At 42.8% G+C, this 18498-nt stretch overlaps 1 protein-coding gene across 1 annotated transcript in view; it reads right to left on the bottom strand.

The window, feature by feature from the left end:
* u2surp (U2 snRNP-associated SURP domain containing) overlaps positions 1 to 17996 on the bottom strand; it is a 94245-nt gene extending 76249 nt beyond the window's left edge. The window contains exons 1-2 of the mRNA XM_055645678.1: positions 17860 to 17996; positions 1425 to 1520 (exon numbers count right to left, since the gene is read on the bottom strand). Coding sequence (XP_055501653.1) covers positions 1425 to 1520; positions 17860 to 17916 — 153 coding nt within the window. The 5' untranslated portion in view covers positions 17917 to 17996. The remainder of the gene's footprint in view (positions 1 to 1424; positions 1521 to 17859) is intronic.
* Between the last annotated feature and the right edge of the window lie 502 nt (positions 17997 to 18498).

The following is an 18498-nucleotide window of genomic DNA, read 5'->3' as shown; positions in this document are numbered from 1 at the left end:
AATATACATGTTAATACAACAATAGACAATAGGTGCAGGAGTAGGCCATTCGGCCCTTCGAGCCAGTACCGCCATTCAATGTGATCATGGCTGATCATCCACAATCAGTACCCAGTTCCTGCCTTCTCCCCATATCCACTGACTACACTATCTTTAAGAGCCCAATCTAGCTCTCATGAAAGTATCCAGAGAACCTGCCTCCACCGCCATCTGAGTCAGAGAATTACACAGACTCACAACTCTCGGTGTGAAAAAGTGTTTTCTCATCTCCGTTCTAAATGGCTTACCCTTTATTCTTAAATTATGGCCTGTGGTTCTGGACTCCCCCAGCTTCGGGAACATGTTTCCTGCCGCTAGCGTGTCCAAGCCCTTAATAACCTTATATGTTTCAATAAGATCCCCTCTCATCCTAAATTCCAGAGTATACAAGCCCAGCCGCTCCATTCTCTCAGCATTTGACAGTCCCCCAGGAATTAACCTTGTGAACCTATGCTGCTCTCCCTCAATAGCAAGAATGTTCTTCCTCAAATTTGGAGACCAAAAGTACACACAATACTCCAGGTGTGGTCCCACTAGGGCTCTGTACATCTGCAGGAGGACCTCTTTGCTCCTATCAACTCCGCTTGTTAGGAATGCTTTCTTCACTGCCTCCTGTACCTGCATGCTTACTTTCATTGACTGATGAACAAGTATCCCCAGACTTCCCCTTTTCAGAACTCGACACCATTTCAATAATAATCTTCCTTAATGGCCGACAACCTACGACAGCACCTACGTCAGGAGAAGTCAAGCTACGCTCATGGACATCAAGCCGAAACGTTTTGAACATTTCAAAATCCAACGGCCACCAGAAAATCGCTACGATTCTTTGGGCGACTGAGGAGACTACTCACGACCATACAGGCGACACCTCGGCAACAGACTAGTCGCCTAAAATATCGTGTAAATGGGACAGGGGCATTAGAGAGATCAATAGCCGTTCATTAAAACTGTTTCTGAAACTTACCCTGTCCCAATTGCTGCCTGGCCTGGTGTGTACTTTCAGCACTTTTTTGTTTTTAACTGAAGGAATGTTCCCAATAAGACTTTGAAAATAAATGAATCCCACAAAAAAAGGCACGGATGAAAATTGATTTCCACTCAGGGAAAGCATACTTATCATACAATAGTGCAAATCCTATTCCATGACCCATGTTGACCACATGCTGAAAATGGTCAAAGTTTGTGGGCACCGGAAGCAAGAAAAAATGTAACTGCCAAACAGCTTTTTGTGTCCTTTGTATTCCTGGGGGACAAGTGGTAGAGAATGGAAGCACAAACAGATCTGCACATTTCCAACAATGATTTAAATTTAGCAGTTTCTTTCCATTTGTATCTATTGATTTTCCCCGACATACATTGTGCAAGTCCAAAAGATTCCATACCTTCTTTTTTATTTCCTCTTGCTCTTTCTTACTAAGGGTTCTCTTTGAGGAAGTCGTTTTGCCAGTGCTAGGGATTTTTTGTTGATCAAGAGAACTCTGGATAAGAGAAAACACAGAGAGTGCAATTTGTGAGAACTAGCAAAGTAAAAATTGTTTTCAGGAAAAATGAGCAGAAAACCCTGAGATAACATTAACACTATAAACTTTACGCCAATGTAATCTCCATACAACATAAAAGTCCATTCATCTACATAATAGAAAGCACTGCAACTCCATCAGCATCTATGGAAAGATAAGTGTCATATTAGTTCAAACTACTTCTATACCTACATAATATTTTTCTTATGGACAACCGTATTCACATTCTATTTATCTTATACAAATGCTTTGAGAAAAACAGCATTTAAATCAATTCAGTTCAAATGAAAAGCTACCTTCTTGGGCATTCGCTGGCAAACCAGGATGATCAACGTGGAAGTACTCAACCGGTCTGGTTTCACAAGCATCGAAGCAATGAGCATAAAGGCCCAGCTTTGGTGGACAGGCCATGTGATCGAGATGGATGAATCCCGCATGCCTCGTCAACACCAGTACGGAGTTCTGTCACAGGGTCAAAGGAACACAGGGCGCCCAAAGAAACAGCCTAGCCCCAAAAGAATTGGAAACCGGTGCCAGTGACAGGACTGGCTGGCTGGCTGGCGTACAACCACAATAGTCTGTGGGCCGAGGAGCTTTTTTGTGCAGTTTCATGACCCAACTCACGGAACTACATGAACTTTTCACATATTGTGTCAAAATATTATATAAAATCATCCCTGAAACTCGTCAAGAACAAAACTTGCGCATTTTTTATTAAATTAGAGAAAAAACGAAAATATTCGGGTATTTTTAGTCCATCAAAGCACGGTTAACATTGAGTCGGACGCCAGTTGACCAATCACGCGCTTTGTTTCAGGCTAGCTAGGCAGGGAGCACACATCATGGCTGAGAGTACTTCTACTTATGCCTGTTTTACTGGAGATTCTGATGAAGGTTCTTTGTTGTCCTGTGGATTACATGTCGTTGAAACTTGCAGCAGGGTAATTGAATTTAGTGAAAAAAGCATTAAGAAGTCTGAAGAATGTGCAGCTAAGTGGATAGAAGTGGAAGAAAGTCTTGAAAGCAAAGTCGCTGCTAAGATGCTGCAACACAAAGAGGACAGCCAAGTCGTGGAACCAGTCAAACGTTGTGAATCAACTGGAACTGAAAGGTAAGATCTAACGTCTGAATTTATGAAAATTAATCTGTATGGACTTTAATTAATTTAATTGCACTCTTTTATAATGTGAAAAAATGAGATTTGGAGGCTGTACATTCACTCATTCCCTCATTCACTCACTCACTCATTCATTCATGAAGTTGAGGGCCTAAACTATGTGTGTCCATAACAAAGTAAATTAAAACATTTTCACTAATACCAGCTTGTTGTAGTCTAATAAGTCATTAACATCTAATCTCGGAGCTGCCTGCGATCACTTACCGAGTAAAAGTGCTCCGACCGCGGGGCCTAGGTACTTAACAACTAAGTAGCGGCCGATTCGCGAAAGTGGAGTTTGGATCATCTCCGCGCGGGGGGGGGGGGTTGCCGTCCGTAGCGGCCGTTTTCAGGCCCCGCGGGAGAACAACGGAGGAATATTCACTGCACTTTATATTTCACTGTTTATTTGGTAAAATTATTTAAACAGCGAGTGAATGACTTATGATAATGGCATGCTGGTGAATGACAGTGCGACAGTCCACCCACCCATCCACACATACATACACACATCCATGCATACACACACATACATGCACACATACATCCACACACACACACATCCATCCGCATGCAGACATACATGTACACATCCATGCACACACATACATCCACACACATACATCCATCCGCATGCAGACATACATGTACACATCCATGCACACACATACATCCATGCACACACATACATCCATGCACACACATACATTCACAGATACACGTTTGACAGGTATACACAGAGAAACACACAAACTACAGATACTCAAACAATGCAACAATTTTAGGGTTATTTAGGTTAAAGGTAATAGCCCTCATTTGCAAAGGCACCATCGTGGGGGTCTCTAACATAAATATAGGCTCATTGTAGCTTAAAATGAATACTCATCGAGTAAATATCAGAGCATTCGATTCTTGGTCAGAATGTGACATTTACATCAGAAATAAGACAGGTCTCTTACAGGTCTGTCACCCAGCCTGGCACTGCCCCAGCCCCACTATGGCCGTTACCCCCACTCTCCCCACTATGGCAGTCAGTGGGGTTCAGTAAACGGGGGAACCCATAGGATCTGTCCTGACCCTTTAATTAGGCAGGTTCATGAGCCCTTAAAACCTGGGACCTCTGCTGCAGTCAAATTAAATTTCCTATTAAAGCGACTGGAAGATGCCTTGCAGGATTGTCCCCCAGCCTGGAACTGCCCCAGTCCCACTATGGCCGTGACCCCCCATTCTGCACACTGGCAATCAGTGGGGTTCAGCAAAGGGAGAAACCCACAAGAACTGCTCTCACCCATTAATTAGGCTGGTTCAGGAGCAGGACCTCTGTGACAGTGTCATTAAAAAAACACTCACAATTATATATATATATAGTTTAATGGACTGCAACACGGAAATAGGCGGCCCATGGTGTAATATGGGCATTGGCCACTAGATGGCGCATACTTTCCCATTCTCATTTTCTAATTAGTTTAATTATTTAATGTGCAACATTTGGCACTGACAAGTTATGGCTTCCTTCTCAATTATATTCCATCTAAATTTGTGGAAAAGTCCATGTAGTTCCGTGACGTGGGTCACAAAAATGGATTTCTAGACACATTTTTGATGCTCGGCCCACAGCCTACCAGGAAGACAGTCAGTAGTTTCGAAGACAATTGCTGAAGCCAACTCTATAGTGCCAGAGGCAGGAGGAAGGCTGCAACCCACATGTGCGGCTCGCACATTGGACTCGTGAGCCACATTCGATCCCACAAGCCATGAGACTGTGCAAGCATGGTATCGTTATCTATGATTGGCCACCACCATCACTTCTATATCTACTTAATATTTTTCTTCTGGCCATCAGTATTCGCATTCTATTTATCCCATACAAATGTTCTGATAAAAGCGGCTTTTTAAATAATTCAGTTCAATTGAATAGCTACAAAAAAGCAACCCAAAATGTGGGTCTATAATGTTATACTAAACCCAACTGTATATACAAAATTCATGAAAGAGACAGAAAACAAGAACTTGTGTTTTTGCAAAGAGTAAATGTAACTGTGCCCATAGGTCAAACGTAGAACACTTTGACTCATTCGCTGCTGATCAATCGCTCCACGTCGAAATTGTAACAGCCTTCTGAAGTGTTTCATTGAGTCAATTCTTGGAAATTGAGAACACTTGTCACCTGTACTGACAAAATTACATTCCTGCCATGGGATTCCCTGAAAAATAAAGTTGGCATTAAACTATTTCCCAATTAAATTTTTCAGAAAGGTTTTGAGCAATTTTTTTTTAAATGACTGTTTTCAGGATTTTTGTTATTTGTTATTACGATACAAAAGAGCCTCAGTTTGTCCACCCTCCATTTCATCTCCAAAACAATGAGCTCCCCTTTTTTCCAGGAATCCAATGATAAGGTATCCAAAACAAACAAACTTAAAGACACTGACAAAATTACTCCATGCACAGTGCCCTCCATAATGTTTGGGACAAAGACCCATCATTTATTTATTTGCCTCTGTACTCCATAATTTGAGATTTGTAATAGAAAGAAAAATCACTTGTGGTTAAAGTGCACATTGTCAGATTTTAATATAAGGCCATTTGTATACATTTTGGTTTTACCATGTAGAAATTACAGCTGTGTTTACACATAGTCTCCCCCCATTTCAGGACACCATAATGTTTGGGACACAGCAGTGTCATGTACATGAAAGTAGTCATGTTTAGTATTTTGTTGCATATCCTTTGCATGCAATGGCTGCTTGAGGTCTGCGATTCATGGACATCAGCAGTTGCTGGGTGTTTTCTCTGGTGATGCTCTGCCAGGCCTGTATTGCAGCCAACTTTAGCTTATGCTGGCTTTGGGGGCTAGTCCCCTTCAGCTTTCTCTTCAGCATATAAAAGGCATGCTCAATTGGGTTCAGATCGGTGATTGACTTGGACACTCATGAAATTACCTTTTCTTTAGCTTTGAAAAACTCCTTTGTTGCTTTAGCAGTATGTTTGGGATCATTGTCTTGCTGCAGAATGAACCGCCAGCCAACGAATTTGTTTGAACTTGAGCAGATAGGATGTGTCTATACATTTCAGAATTCATTATGCTACTTTTCATTGTTTCATCAATGAAGATAAGTGCACCAGTACCTTCAGCAGCCATACATGCCAAGACCATAACACCCCCACCACCATGTTTCACAGATTATGTGGTATGCTTTGGATCTTGGGCAGTTCCTTCTTTCCTCTATACTTTGCTCTTGCCATCACTCTGATATAAGTTAATCTTCGTATCTTCTGTCCACAAGACCTTTTTCCAGAAATGTGGTTGCTCTTTTAAGTACTTCTGTGCAAACTGCAACCTGGCCATCCTATTTTTGCGGCTAACCAGTGGTTTGCATCTTGCATTGTAGCCTCTATATTTCTGTTCATGAAGTCTTCTGCGGACAGTGGTCATTGACAAATCCACACCTGACTCCTGAAGAGTGTTTCTGATCTGTCGGACAGGTATTCAGAGTTTTTTTTAATATTATAGTGAGAAATCTTCAGTCATCAGTTGTGGAGGTCTTCCATGGCCTGCCAGGCACTTTGCAATTACTAAGCTCACCAATGCTCTTTCTTCTTTGTGATGTTCCAAACAGTTGATTTTGGTAAGCCTAAGGTTTGGCTGATGTCTCTAACATTTTTATTCTTGTTTCTCAGTCTCATAATGGCATATTTGACTTCATTGGCACAACTTCGGTCGTCATGTTGATAAACAGCAATGAAAGTTTCCAAAGACTGGAGGAAAGTCTAGGTGATGAGAGCTCTCTTATACCTGCATTAAGGAGGCAAATCGGTCGGTGGGGGCGCTGCAATGGCAGCAGCCCTGTCAGCAGCGCGTTAGTTTTTTTGACTTTTTTAATATATTTTAGTATGTTTTAAAGTATGTTTTTAATGTTTCTTTGTGTGTTTTGTGAGGGGGGTGGTGTGGGGGAAACCGTTTCAGCCGCCTCCTCGATGGAGAGGCGACTTTTTCCAGGTCGCCTCCCCGTGGCCTAACAGCAAGGATCGGCGCGGCCTTTCCCGGAGACGCGCCCGGGGCTTCAGCGGCGGGCGCAGCGTGGACTCTCGGCGTGGGGCAGGCGAGCCCTCGCTGGGGCTCGCTGGAGGGGAGCGCTCCATTTCGCTGGCCCGGGGCAGCCGGCAGCCTGAAGCCGCGGTCTGCAGAGCTCCAGCTGGCGCGGCGTCTACAGCCCGGGATCCTTCGTGGGGGACCCGGGGGAAGAAGAAGCCATTACTGCCGGCCCGCGGCCAACTTCTACCGCGGGCCCGGCATGGACTTACCATCACCCCTGGAGGGGAGCTTCGACCGCCGGCCCTGGGGTCTGCAGTGCTTCTGGCTGCGGCGCGGCGGGAACTTTAAACTTTAAATCTTCGACCACCGGCCTGTGGCCTACACCAACTTAAAGCAGCGGGGGGAAAATGGAGGAGGACTGGCCAAATTGTGTGCCTTCCACCACAGTGATGAATGCTGTGGTGGATGTTTATGTTAAATTTTTATTGTGTTTTTGTGTGTGTTCTTTATAATTGTACCGCTGCTGACATATTCATTTCACTTGCACTTATGTGCAATGTGACAAATAAACCGTATTGTATTGTATTGCATTGTAATTAAACACATCTGAGCAATTACAAACACCCGTGAAGCCATATGTCCCAAACATTATGGTGCTCTGAAATGGGGGACTATGTATAAACACAGCTGTAATTTCTACATGGTGAAACTAAAATGTATAAAAATGGCCTTTATTAAAATCTGACAATGTGCATTTTAACCAGATGTGATTTTTTTTCTATTACAGATCTCAAATTATGGAGTACAGAGGCAAATAAATAAATGATGGGTCTTTGTCCCAAATATTATGGAGGGCACTGTATATGTAAATAGCTACACACTGCCGCTTGAGGCTTCCTCCACTGCTTCAGTTTATGGCATCTTCCCAAAGGGATATTTGCCAAATTGTTACATTTAGGATACAAATTAACCAAATTACTTAGTGGATTGATTGCCCTCATGCCAGCAGATATGAAAATAAACCTGCCTTAGATTTACCAACAGGATAAACATCCTCACCACATTGACCCCTATCAAGTTCCCTAAACTATGTATTTCAATAAAATCATCTCATTCTTTTGAACTTCCAGCCCACTCTACCTTTCCTCTGAGATAACTTCTTCACCCAGGAGTCAATCACTGAAGCTTTTCTGTACTGTCTCCAAGTATAAAAGATTGAAAAGTGAAACCCTCTGCTGTGTCCAGTTGTAATAAGACTTCTCTACTTTCATGTTTAAGAAGGAACTGCAGATGCTGGATAATCGAAGGTACACAAAAATGCTGGAGAAACACAGCGTCTATGGAGCGAAGGAAATAGGCAAAGTTTCGGGCCGAAACCCTTCTTCAGACTGATGGGGGGGTTCTCTACTTTCATACCTCATTCCTGTTGAAGTAAAGGTCTCATTGCATTCTCAAAACACTTGCTGAGATTTCATGTACCTTTGCATTTCTAGTATGTTGGGCAACCAAATCTCTTGCGATGTTAAGCCATTTAATTACCACTATTTTTCTACTCTTCCCACCAAATAGGATTCTGCATTATCAGGCCGCGCTGCCATTTTTCTTTGAAGCCCTGGCCATTCATGCCATCATCATGTAACCATTCACAAACCAGTTCCGACTAGCAAAATGGTAAATGTATGCAAGATGGTATATATATATATGCAACCAGTTCAGATATCAACAGCCAGAGAAATGGAAATGGTTGGTGCAGTGTCCTCCCTGGAGAGTTGTTTTGGAGAGCCAACACATCTCACAATTGAGGGCAGCCAGAGTGCTATAGCCTTGCCTCTCCCTGCCTAGGAGAGGAGAGGCATAGCCGCCATAGGCTGAAATATTAACACAGAATGCCATAAAATCCATTCTGGTCCTTGCCAAAGGTCGACGACTGAGAAAGGGCAGCATGCAGTTCCCAACGGGTAAAATAGAATAACTTCACAATTAACAAATGCAAAATATTTATAACAAATTTAGTTTAATCGGTTCCAACCCTTCAAACACAAATGTTAACGGGCATTTGCAAAGTTCTACAAGAAAATCAATTTTAATTTTTGTAATTTTGATTCTCCTTGTCACACATCACCTTCTTTAACCACGGGTGAAATTCCAGAATAATGTTGTATACTTTTATGAAGGACAGGCCAGAGAACTACAGGCTGGCGAGTCTCACGTCTGTGGTGGACAGATTACTAGAGGGGATTCAGAAGGACATGATTTATCAGCTTTTAAATAGACTGCATGGAAGAACTACAAAAATTGTTCATCCCAGTTTGGCAAAAGAATAAATCAGGGAAGGTAGTACATCCGTGGATAACAAGGGAAATCAGGGATAGTATCAAAGCGAAGGATGATGCGTACAAATTAGCCAGAAAAAGCAGCATACTGGGAGAAATTCAGAGACCAGCAGAGGAGGACAAAAGGCTTAATTAGGAAAGGAAAAATAGATTATGAAAGAAAACTGGCAGGGAACATAAAAACCGACTGCAAAAGTTTTTATAGATATGTGAAAAGAAAGAGATTAATTAAAACAAATGTAGGTCCCTTGCAGTCAGAAACAGGCGAGTTGATCATGGGGAACAAGGATATGGCGGACCAATTGAATAACTACTTTGGTTCCGTCTTCACTAAGGAAGACATAAATAATCTGCCGGGAATAGCAGAGGTCAAAGGAGTTGGAGGAATTGAGTGAAATCCAGGTTAGCCGGGGTGTTGGGTAAATTGAATGGATTAAAGGCCGATAAATCTCCAGGGCCAGATAGGCTGCATCCCAGAGTACTTAAGGAAGTAGCACCAGACATAGTGGATGCAATTAGTAATAATCTTTCAAAACTCTTTAGATTCTGGAGTAGTTCCAGAGGATTGGCGGGTAGCAAACGTAACCCCACTTTTTAAGAAGGGAGGGAGAGAGAAAACGGGGAATTACAGACCAGTTAGTTTAACATCGGTAGTGTGGAAACTGCTAGAGTCAGTTATTAAAGATGGGATAGCAGCACATTTGGAAAGTGGTGAAATCATTGGACAAAGTCAGCATGGATTTACAAAAGGCAAATCATGTCTGACGAATCTTATAGAATATTTCGAGGATGTAACTAGTAGCGTGGATAGGGGAGAACCAGTGGATGTGGTGTATCTGGACTTCCATAAGGCTTTCGACAAGGTCCCACATAAGAGATTAGTATACAAACTTAAAGCACACGGCATTGGGGGTTCAGTATTGATGTGGATAGAGAACTGGCTGGCAAACAGGAAGCAAAGAGTAGGAGTAAACGGGTCCTTTTCACAATGGCAGGCAGTGACTAGTGGGGTATCGCAAGGCTCAGTGCTGGGACCCCAGCTATTTACAATATATATTAATGATCTGGATGAGGGAATTGAAGGCAATATCTCCAAGTTTGCGGATGACACTAAGCTGGGGGGCAGTGTTAGCTGTGAGGAGGATGCTAGGAGACTGCAAGGCGACTTGGATAGGCTGGGTGAGTGGGCAAATGTTTGGCAGATGCAACATAATGTGGATAAATGTGAGATTATCCATTTTGGTGGCAAAAACAGGAAAGCAGACTATTATCTAAATGGTGGCCGACTAGGAAAAGGGGAGATGCAGCGAGACCTGGATGTCATGGTACACCAGTCATTGAAAGTAGGCATGCAGGTGCAGCAGGCAGTGAAGAAAGCGAATGGTATGTTAGCTTTCATAGCAAAAGGATTTGAATATTGGAGCAGGGAGGTTCTACTGCAGTTGTACAGGGTCTTGGTGAGACCACACCTGGAGTATTGCGTACAGTTTTGGTCTCCAAATCTGAGGAATGACATTATTGCCTTAGAGGGAGTGCAGAGAAGGTTCACCAGACTGATTCCTGGGATGTCAGGACTGTCTTATGAAGAAAGACTGGATAGACTTGGTTTATACTCTCTAGAATTTAGGAGATTGAGAGGGGATCTTATAGAAACTTACAAAATTCTTAAGGGGTTGGACAGGCTAGATGCAGGAAGATTGTTCCCGATGTTTGGGAAGTCCAGGACAAGGGGTCACAGCCGAGACGCGAAGAGCTTTTTTCACACAGAGAGTGGTGAATCTCTGAAATTCTCTGCCGCAGAGGGCAGTTGATGCCACAGTTCATTGGCTATATTTAAGAGGGAGTTAGATGTGGCCGTTGTGGCTAAGGGGATCAGAGGGTATGGAGAGAAGGCAGGTACGGGATACTGAGTTGGATGATCAGCCATGATCATATTGAATGGCGGTGCAGGCTCGAAGGGCCGAATGGCCTACTCCTGCACCTAATTTCTATGTTTCTATGTTTTTACTTCAACCCAAACAACCATTTGCAGGTAGTGCCTTTTTCCTCAAACTAACCATATTTTCATTTTCAAACCACATTATGGGTACTCACAGTTGTGGAGACATTTGTTCAGTGTTATTCAGAGCTCTGATTGAGGCATACCAGTTGCAGAGACTGATTGAGGCACACCATCTGCAGAGACTGATTGAGGCAGACCACTTCCTGGTTTTATAGTCCCTCCTCCTCCCTCCAGCAGGGGCAGTAGAGAGAATGGGGAATTTTGTAAAAACATTAATATCTCTGTCATTTTTCATCAACGGGAAAAATCCGCGGCACACATGCGGCGGAGGGGGGCTCTGAGCGAGGTGGCCAAAAATGACAGCCGTAGGTGGCGGCGTTCTCTCGGAAATCGCAGCACAGATGACCAAAACCGGTCAAGAACAGACTTTTAGTAATATATAAGATGGACGAGGGAATTGAATGCAACATCTCTAAGTTTGCGGATGACACAAAGCTGGGGGGCTGTGTTAGCTGTGAGGATGATGCTAGGAGTCTGCAAGGTGACTTGGATAGGTTGGGCGAGTGGGCAAATGCATGGCAGATGCAGTATAATGTGGATAAATGTGAGGTTATCCACTTTGGTGGCAAGAACAGGAAAGTAGACTATTATCTGAATGGTGGCCGATTAGGAAAAGGGGAGATGCAACGAGACCTGGGTGTCATGGGACACCAGTCATTGAAAGTAGGCATGCAGGTGCAGCAGGCAGTGAAGAAAGCGAATGGTATGTTAGCATTCATAGCAAAAGGATTTGAGTATAGGAGCAGGGAGGTTCTACTGCAGTTGTACGGGGCCTTGGTGAGACCACACCTGGAGTATTGCGTACAGTTTTGGTCTCCTAATCTGAGGAAAGACATTCTTGCCATAGAGGAGGTACAGAGAAGGTTCACCAGACTGATTCCTGGGATGGCAGGACTTTCATATGAAGAAAGACTGGATAGACTCGGCTTGTACTCGCTAGAATTTAGAAGATTGAGGGGGGATCTTATAGAAATTTACAAAATTCTTAAGGGGTTAGACAGGCTAGATGCAGGAAGATTGCTCTCGATGTTGGGGAAGTCCAGAACAAGGGGTCACAGTTTAAGCAAAAGGGAGAGGTCTTTTAGGACCGAGATGAGAATTTTTTTTTTCCCCACACAGAGTGGTGAATCTGTGGAATTCACTGCCACAGAAAGTAGTTGAGGCCAGTTAATTGGCTATATTTAAGAGGGGGTTAGATGTGGCCCTTGTGGCTAAAGGGAGCGGAGGGTATGGAGAGAAGGCAGGTACAGGATAATGAGTTGGATGATCAGCCATGATCATATTGAATGGCGGTGCAGGCTCTAAAGGCCGAATGGCCTACTCCTGCACCTATTTTCTATGTTTCTATGTCATTATCCAAAAATCTATTGATTTCAGTCTTAAAAATTACTCCGTAATTTGGCATAAAATTAATAAAGATACTACCCTTTAGGTGAATACATTTCTTCTCACACAACTTGGGGAATCGTCATCCATGCTGATTAACTGTTAACCCTTTGTCTATTTTAATTAAATAGTCTCTCATACGTCCACAGAGCATGTACACACTTGACCTCTCCTCATGATGCCATGCCAGGAATTAATCTGATGTGCCTTTTGTGTACTCCTATAGCAAATACATCCTACCAAAGGTAAAGAGACAACATCTGTACACAATACTTGGGTGTATCTCACTCGGGTCCAGCATAACATCAAAATGGCATTTTAATTTTTTATTTTAAACTCAAATCCATTTGCAATGATTTGCATTTTAAACATTTGTCATTTTAATTGCTTGCACCTCATGTTAACTTTGAGATTTATGTATACATCAATTTTTAATAACTTTGTGTGGTACCGCATTGATTGCCTTGGGAAAATCCAAATACAGCACATGCAATACCCCCTGCTTATCCATGTTGTTAGTTAGAATCTCATAAAGCCAACAAATTTGGCCAGAACTTGAGTATTAAATACTGTCTGGTCATAACAACAAGAAGTCTACGTAGATATATGAAGTTTGCTGCGTGAATATTGGATAGACCCAGGCTGTTTTCTTTGCATCATGGGAGGGTTGGGGAGACTTATCTGAAGTGTACAAACCTATGAAAGGAGTGGATAGAGTGAATAGTAAGGACCCATTTCCTCAAATGAAATATCAATAATGAGGGCACATGGAAAAACATGAGGAATGAAGAAAAACATTTTACTCGGAACAGTTTGGGTGTCTGGAACTCACTGTCTTAAGGAAAGTTGAAACAGAATCCTTCACCATGTTTAACAAAAGAAGTACATGGAAGTAAATCAAAAGGTCACAACTTATATAGAACTATAAATCAAGATTAAAAAACTGGAATAAGCTTCTCATAACTACAACCAACCACCTACTGTGCACATACATGATGGGTTGAATGGGCCCTGCATCATCTGCATTGTAAATTTCCTGTGATTTTATAAAGGCATTGAGTAATTTACAATCTTAGACTATACACCTAGGTAACATCAACAATTCTGGGTACCACACTAAGATACATTGGCCTTGAAGAACAATCACCACAGATATACCAGAATTATATTGGACAAACTAGGATTGTGTTTTTTGGAATTTCAAAACCCTGAAATGATTAGTTAGAATTACCATATAAAGGAAGCCAATAGGTTAGAACCAAAATACCTATATACCCAATTGTGCACCTTGATGAAGGAAAAATGTTATTAATGAGAGCCAAGCCTCTTCATTCCAAAAACCATGGCCAATTAGTTTGGAAAGCATTTCTTCAAACAGTTGTTCTTATTGAATTATTAATACGAATGAAAATTGATGGATTTTTGTTCAAGGCTAAAGTAAACAGGGACTACATTTGGTCAGGTCACAGATCAGACCATGATTCAATTAATTACTGAATTGAATCAATATTGTGAAAAGCAGGCTTCCCCTACCACATTTCTACTTATACTTAAACTCACTGGGCATGACTAAAGTTTCCAAAAGAGACAAATATAGGGCACGCAAATGAGACTAAGAAAGAAATCTATTACGACTAGTTTAGTTCAGAGATACAGCGTGGAAAAAGGCCCTTTGGCCCATCGAAAGCATGCCAACCTGCGATCCCCACACAGAAATATTTTCCTACACACACTAGGAACAATTTAACCAAACCAATCCAATTAATCTACAAACATGTATGTCTATGGAGGATGCAAAGAAACCGGAGCTCCCAGGGAAAAACAAAACGCCATACAGACAGCACCCGTGGTCAGGATCAAACCCGGATCTCTGGGGCAATAAGGCAGGAACTCTATAGTTTAGATATATAGCGTAGAAACAGGCCCTATGGCCCACTGGGTCCATGCTGACCTGTACACTACTTCTATGCTACACAGCAGAGACAATTTTACAGAAGCCAATTAACCTACAACCCTGCACGTCTTTGGAATGTATGAAGAAACCAAAACACATGCCGAAAACCCACAGTCACAGGGAGAACGTACAAACTCCGTACGGACAGCAGGCGTAATCAGGATCGAACTCCATGGTCTATGGCATTTTAAGGCAGCAAAACTACTGCTGCGCCATTGTGCCGCCCTATTGTTTGAGAGATACAGCATGGAAATAGGTCCTTTGCCCCACTGACAATAGACACAATGTGTTTTATTATGGAACAATCCCACTGTCACCCGTGCACATCAATCAGGAAATTTGACCAAACAGTCACAAATCTTTCACCTTAAATTTTTTTTTTTTCGTTTTTTTTTTAAAAGGAGCAAATTACATCATCAACACTCTACAAATGACATTTCTATTAGTCATTTTATGCAAGGCAACTATACACGCTTCCAGCAAAGCATATTTACTTTGCAACCTATTGCTACTTCTGTTGAGGGGCCGGTATCTGGCTGAAAGACTAGATTTAATAAGATCACTAAAAGCAAAGACCAACAGTTACAAGATTAGCCAATGGAACACCACATATTATTAAGTCATTAAGAACCCTACATTACTGGACTGCTTTGTGTAACATTGTAATTTTGCAGAAAAGAATTACCATGACAGAGTAACAAAAATTCCCTGGTCAATTCTTACCTTCCCTCCTGCACCACCCCCTCCCAGGCACTTTCCCTTGCAACCGCAAGAGATGCTACACTTGTCGCTTTACTCCCCTCTCAACTCCATTCAAGGACCCAAGCAGTCGTTCCAGGTGCGACAGGGGTTCACCTGCACCTCCTCCAACCTCATCTATTGCATCCGCTGCTCCAGATGTCAGCTGATCTACATGGGTGAGACCAAGCATAGGCTTGGAGATCGTTTTGCCGAACACCTACGCTCAGTCCGCATTAACCAACCTGATCTCCCTGTGGCTCAGCACTTCAACTCCCCCTCCCATTCCGATTCCGACCTTTCTGTCCTGGGCCTCCTCCATGGCCAGAGTGAACACCACCGGAAATTGGAGGAGCAGCACCTCATATTCCGCTTGGGCAGTTTACACCCTAGCGGCATGAACATTGACTTCTCCAATTTCCAGTAGCCCTTGCTGTCTCCTCCCCTTCTCAGCTCTCCCTCAGCCCTCTGGCTGCTCCTCTTCCTCCCCCCCCCCCCCCCCCCCCCCCCCGCCCCGCTCCATAGATGCTGCCGCACCAGCTGAGTTTCTCCAGCACTTTTGACTAGCTTCGATTTTCCAGCATCTGCAGTTCCTTCTTAAAGACTATTTTTAAATCAATTATATTCCCAAAATCAGAGCCACCTGTAAATTGATTATAAGCAGACCCAATATTAGCCAAACAGTAGCTGCCAAACAGATTTAATCCACTGGTAAAAATAATTCAGAGAAATGTACATGCCAAGAGACATGATCACACATTCTGACATTACACAAACATAGAAAGGAATACGCTACAAAGTCATTTTTGACTGTTGTAGCTCATGTAATCAGCCAACAGTTCAAAGAAAAGAAAATGTTTAAAGCAAAAATAACTCATTTTCATTATGTTGAGGTATATCAATTATGTCCCAGATAGATAGATTAACCATCCCATGGATACAGGATTCCTTTTGTCTATTCACTTCAAACAATCTCAATTCAACCCGTCTGCTTGGCTTTGTTCTTGACAAATGTTTTTTCTTGCTTCACAACTTGTCTATATTATTGATCAAAGGTTAGCAAAAATGACTACAAACAAACTTAATTTAACAAAGATATCCAAAAAGTTAAAATGCTGCAAGAATGTAATAATTCACCTAAAATCCAAGAACTCCAAACTCCTTGACAAGAACAGGTTGAATGAAGCACAAACAGATCAAAACACAAGCTTGATTTCCTAAGAATACTTCCAGCTAACCATCAGCTCTTAATTTGAGAGTATCCATAGATTTTATTTCACAGGTTAACATTCCTCCACAACAGTGCAAAAATAGGTCATAGCCAATTTAATGTAGAACTCTCATGCTACACTTTATGGTATACAAAACATGACAGTCCTTATTTTCTGTTGAAATATGAATTAATTAATGGTGATACAAGGGTTCACAATTCCAGAACATCTCCAGCAAATTATCCAAAAATATTAAATATCAAAATATTAACTTAATACAAAAACTAAGATCACACAATATATCTGATTATCTAGTCCTCCAAGATAAACTTTTCATACCACTGTATCAAGATTGTTGAACCATTCAGGTATTACATCTCATTTGAAATTTACACGCATTTGCCTTACAAAAGTTTGACTTGTTTTAAAAAAAAAAAAAGAAAAACACCATGCCTTTGCATTTCTTATAGCCTTGCAGATGTACAATTCAGCAATATATTACATGCTCGTGTAGAAGTAAAATTAGAACAATTAACATGATCAATTCTCAATCCATTTAACCAACAAAACTGACTTATTTACAGGCACAGAAGATCGCGGAATGATGAAATATCCTCCAATGATTCTTCTTCACAAAATCACCCAATTTAAGAATAGTTTTTGCTAAACCTTTACAAATATATTTATTAAAATGCAACATGACATCAATGAGTAGAGGTCAAATGGCATGGCTTTGATTTCACAATGCACAGAAACCATTTGTGCCACTAAAGAATAGAAAATAGCTGCACATTACTTTACCTGCCTATAAAATTAAAACCTGTTGCATTAAATCTGGCAAAAAGAACAATAGGATGAGATTGTTCCTCGTGTCACCTCTGCATAAAAATGCCCCGAACGTAATTAGCAGATATAACAATTTATGTTGAAAGGTATATTTAATGAGGGTGAGTGAGATATTCAAACAACTAAGCAGATGACGGACTTCGGGAGCTCTCTAAATCACCGCTGGCGCTTTGGCCGGATAAAGAGCGTGGTAAGGAATCCAGAGGAGAGTGAATCTCTGCAGTAGGCCTGAACCGGCCGAACCTCAGTCCCCGGGCTCGGCACTAGTTACGTGCGGACACCTGCCTCAGTGAATTCCCACTGAACAAATGAGCACGATTAAGAGCTCTCACAGCCCGAATGATCGGGGCCAACAACCACCACCATCACCACCACCGACAGACTGGTGGAGCGATTCAGGGGCCGAGGAGCAGCCGCCCTCGTCCCCCTCCCCAAGGCCCGCTCCTTCCTCGCGTGGAGCATCCTGTGCCCTGGGCTGAACCGACCTCCATCGTCAACCCAGGTTGAAGAGACGGGGGCAGCACTCCTCGGCCGCACCGAACGCCAACTCCGCCAGCCCAGCCCACGTCCCGTACCTCACAAGAGCCGCACACGCTGTCTTTCCCCGGGCACAGGGCTGTTTTGTCCGCCATTTTCCTTCCTCACGGGTTAATCGAGCACAGAGCGAGGACGGGCATGGATGGCGCGGGCGGGGGAGGGAGGGAGGCGCCGCCGCTTGGCCGGCCCGTCCGTCACGTGCCGTAACGTGCCGTGACGCGACGCCGCTCCCGCCTCTCGCTGACACTCAACAACGGTCCCTCCTCGTCTGTGGGGGATTTACCACAGTCTCTGGTCAATGGCCTTTCACCAGAAACCCAAACACCGCGGATGGACTTTGACTGTAAGTTCTGCGTTCAACTCATACCCCGGAGACGAGAATAAAACATAAAAGTGCTGGAATAACTCAGCCGGTCAAGCCGCATCTCTGAAGGGCATGGTCAAGAGTCAAGACAGTCATGTATTGTTCATGTGCAGGAAGGAAGGAACTGCAGATGCTGGTTTAAACCGAAGATAAGACGCCAAAAGCTGGCTGAAGAAGGGTGTCAACCCGAAATGTCATCTATTCCGTTTCTCCAGAGATGATGTCTGACCCGCCGGTGTTTGTCGCACCTTCTGTCATATTGTTCAAGGGAACAATGACACTGTTACTTACTGCAGCATAACAGGCCTGTAAC

Source organism: Leucoraja erinacea, chromosome 14 (assembly GCF_028641065.1).
Source record: "Leucoraja erinacea ecotype New England chromosome 14, Leri_hhj_1, whole genome shotgun sequence".
Lineage (NCBI taxonomy): Eukaryota > Metazoa > Chordata > Chondrichthyes > Rajiformes > Rajidae > Leucoraja > Leucoraja erinaceus.
Note: the sequence above shows the minus strand (reverse complement) of the source record. Positions and strands in the feature narration are given on the sequence as shown.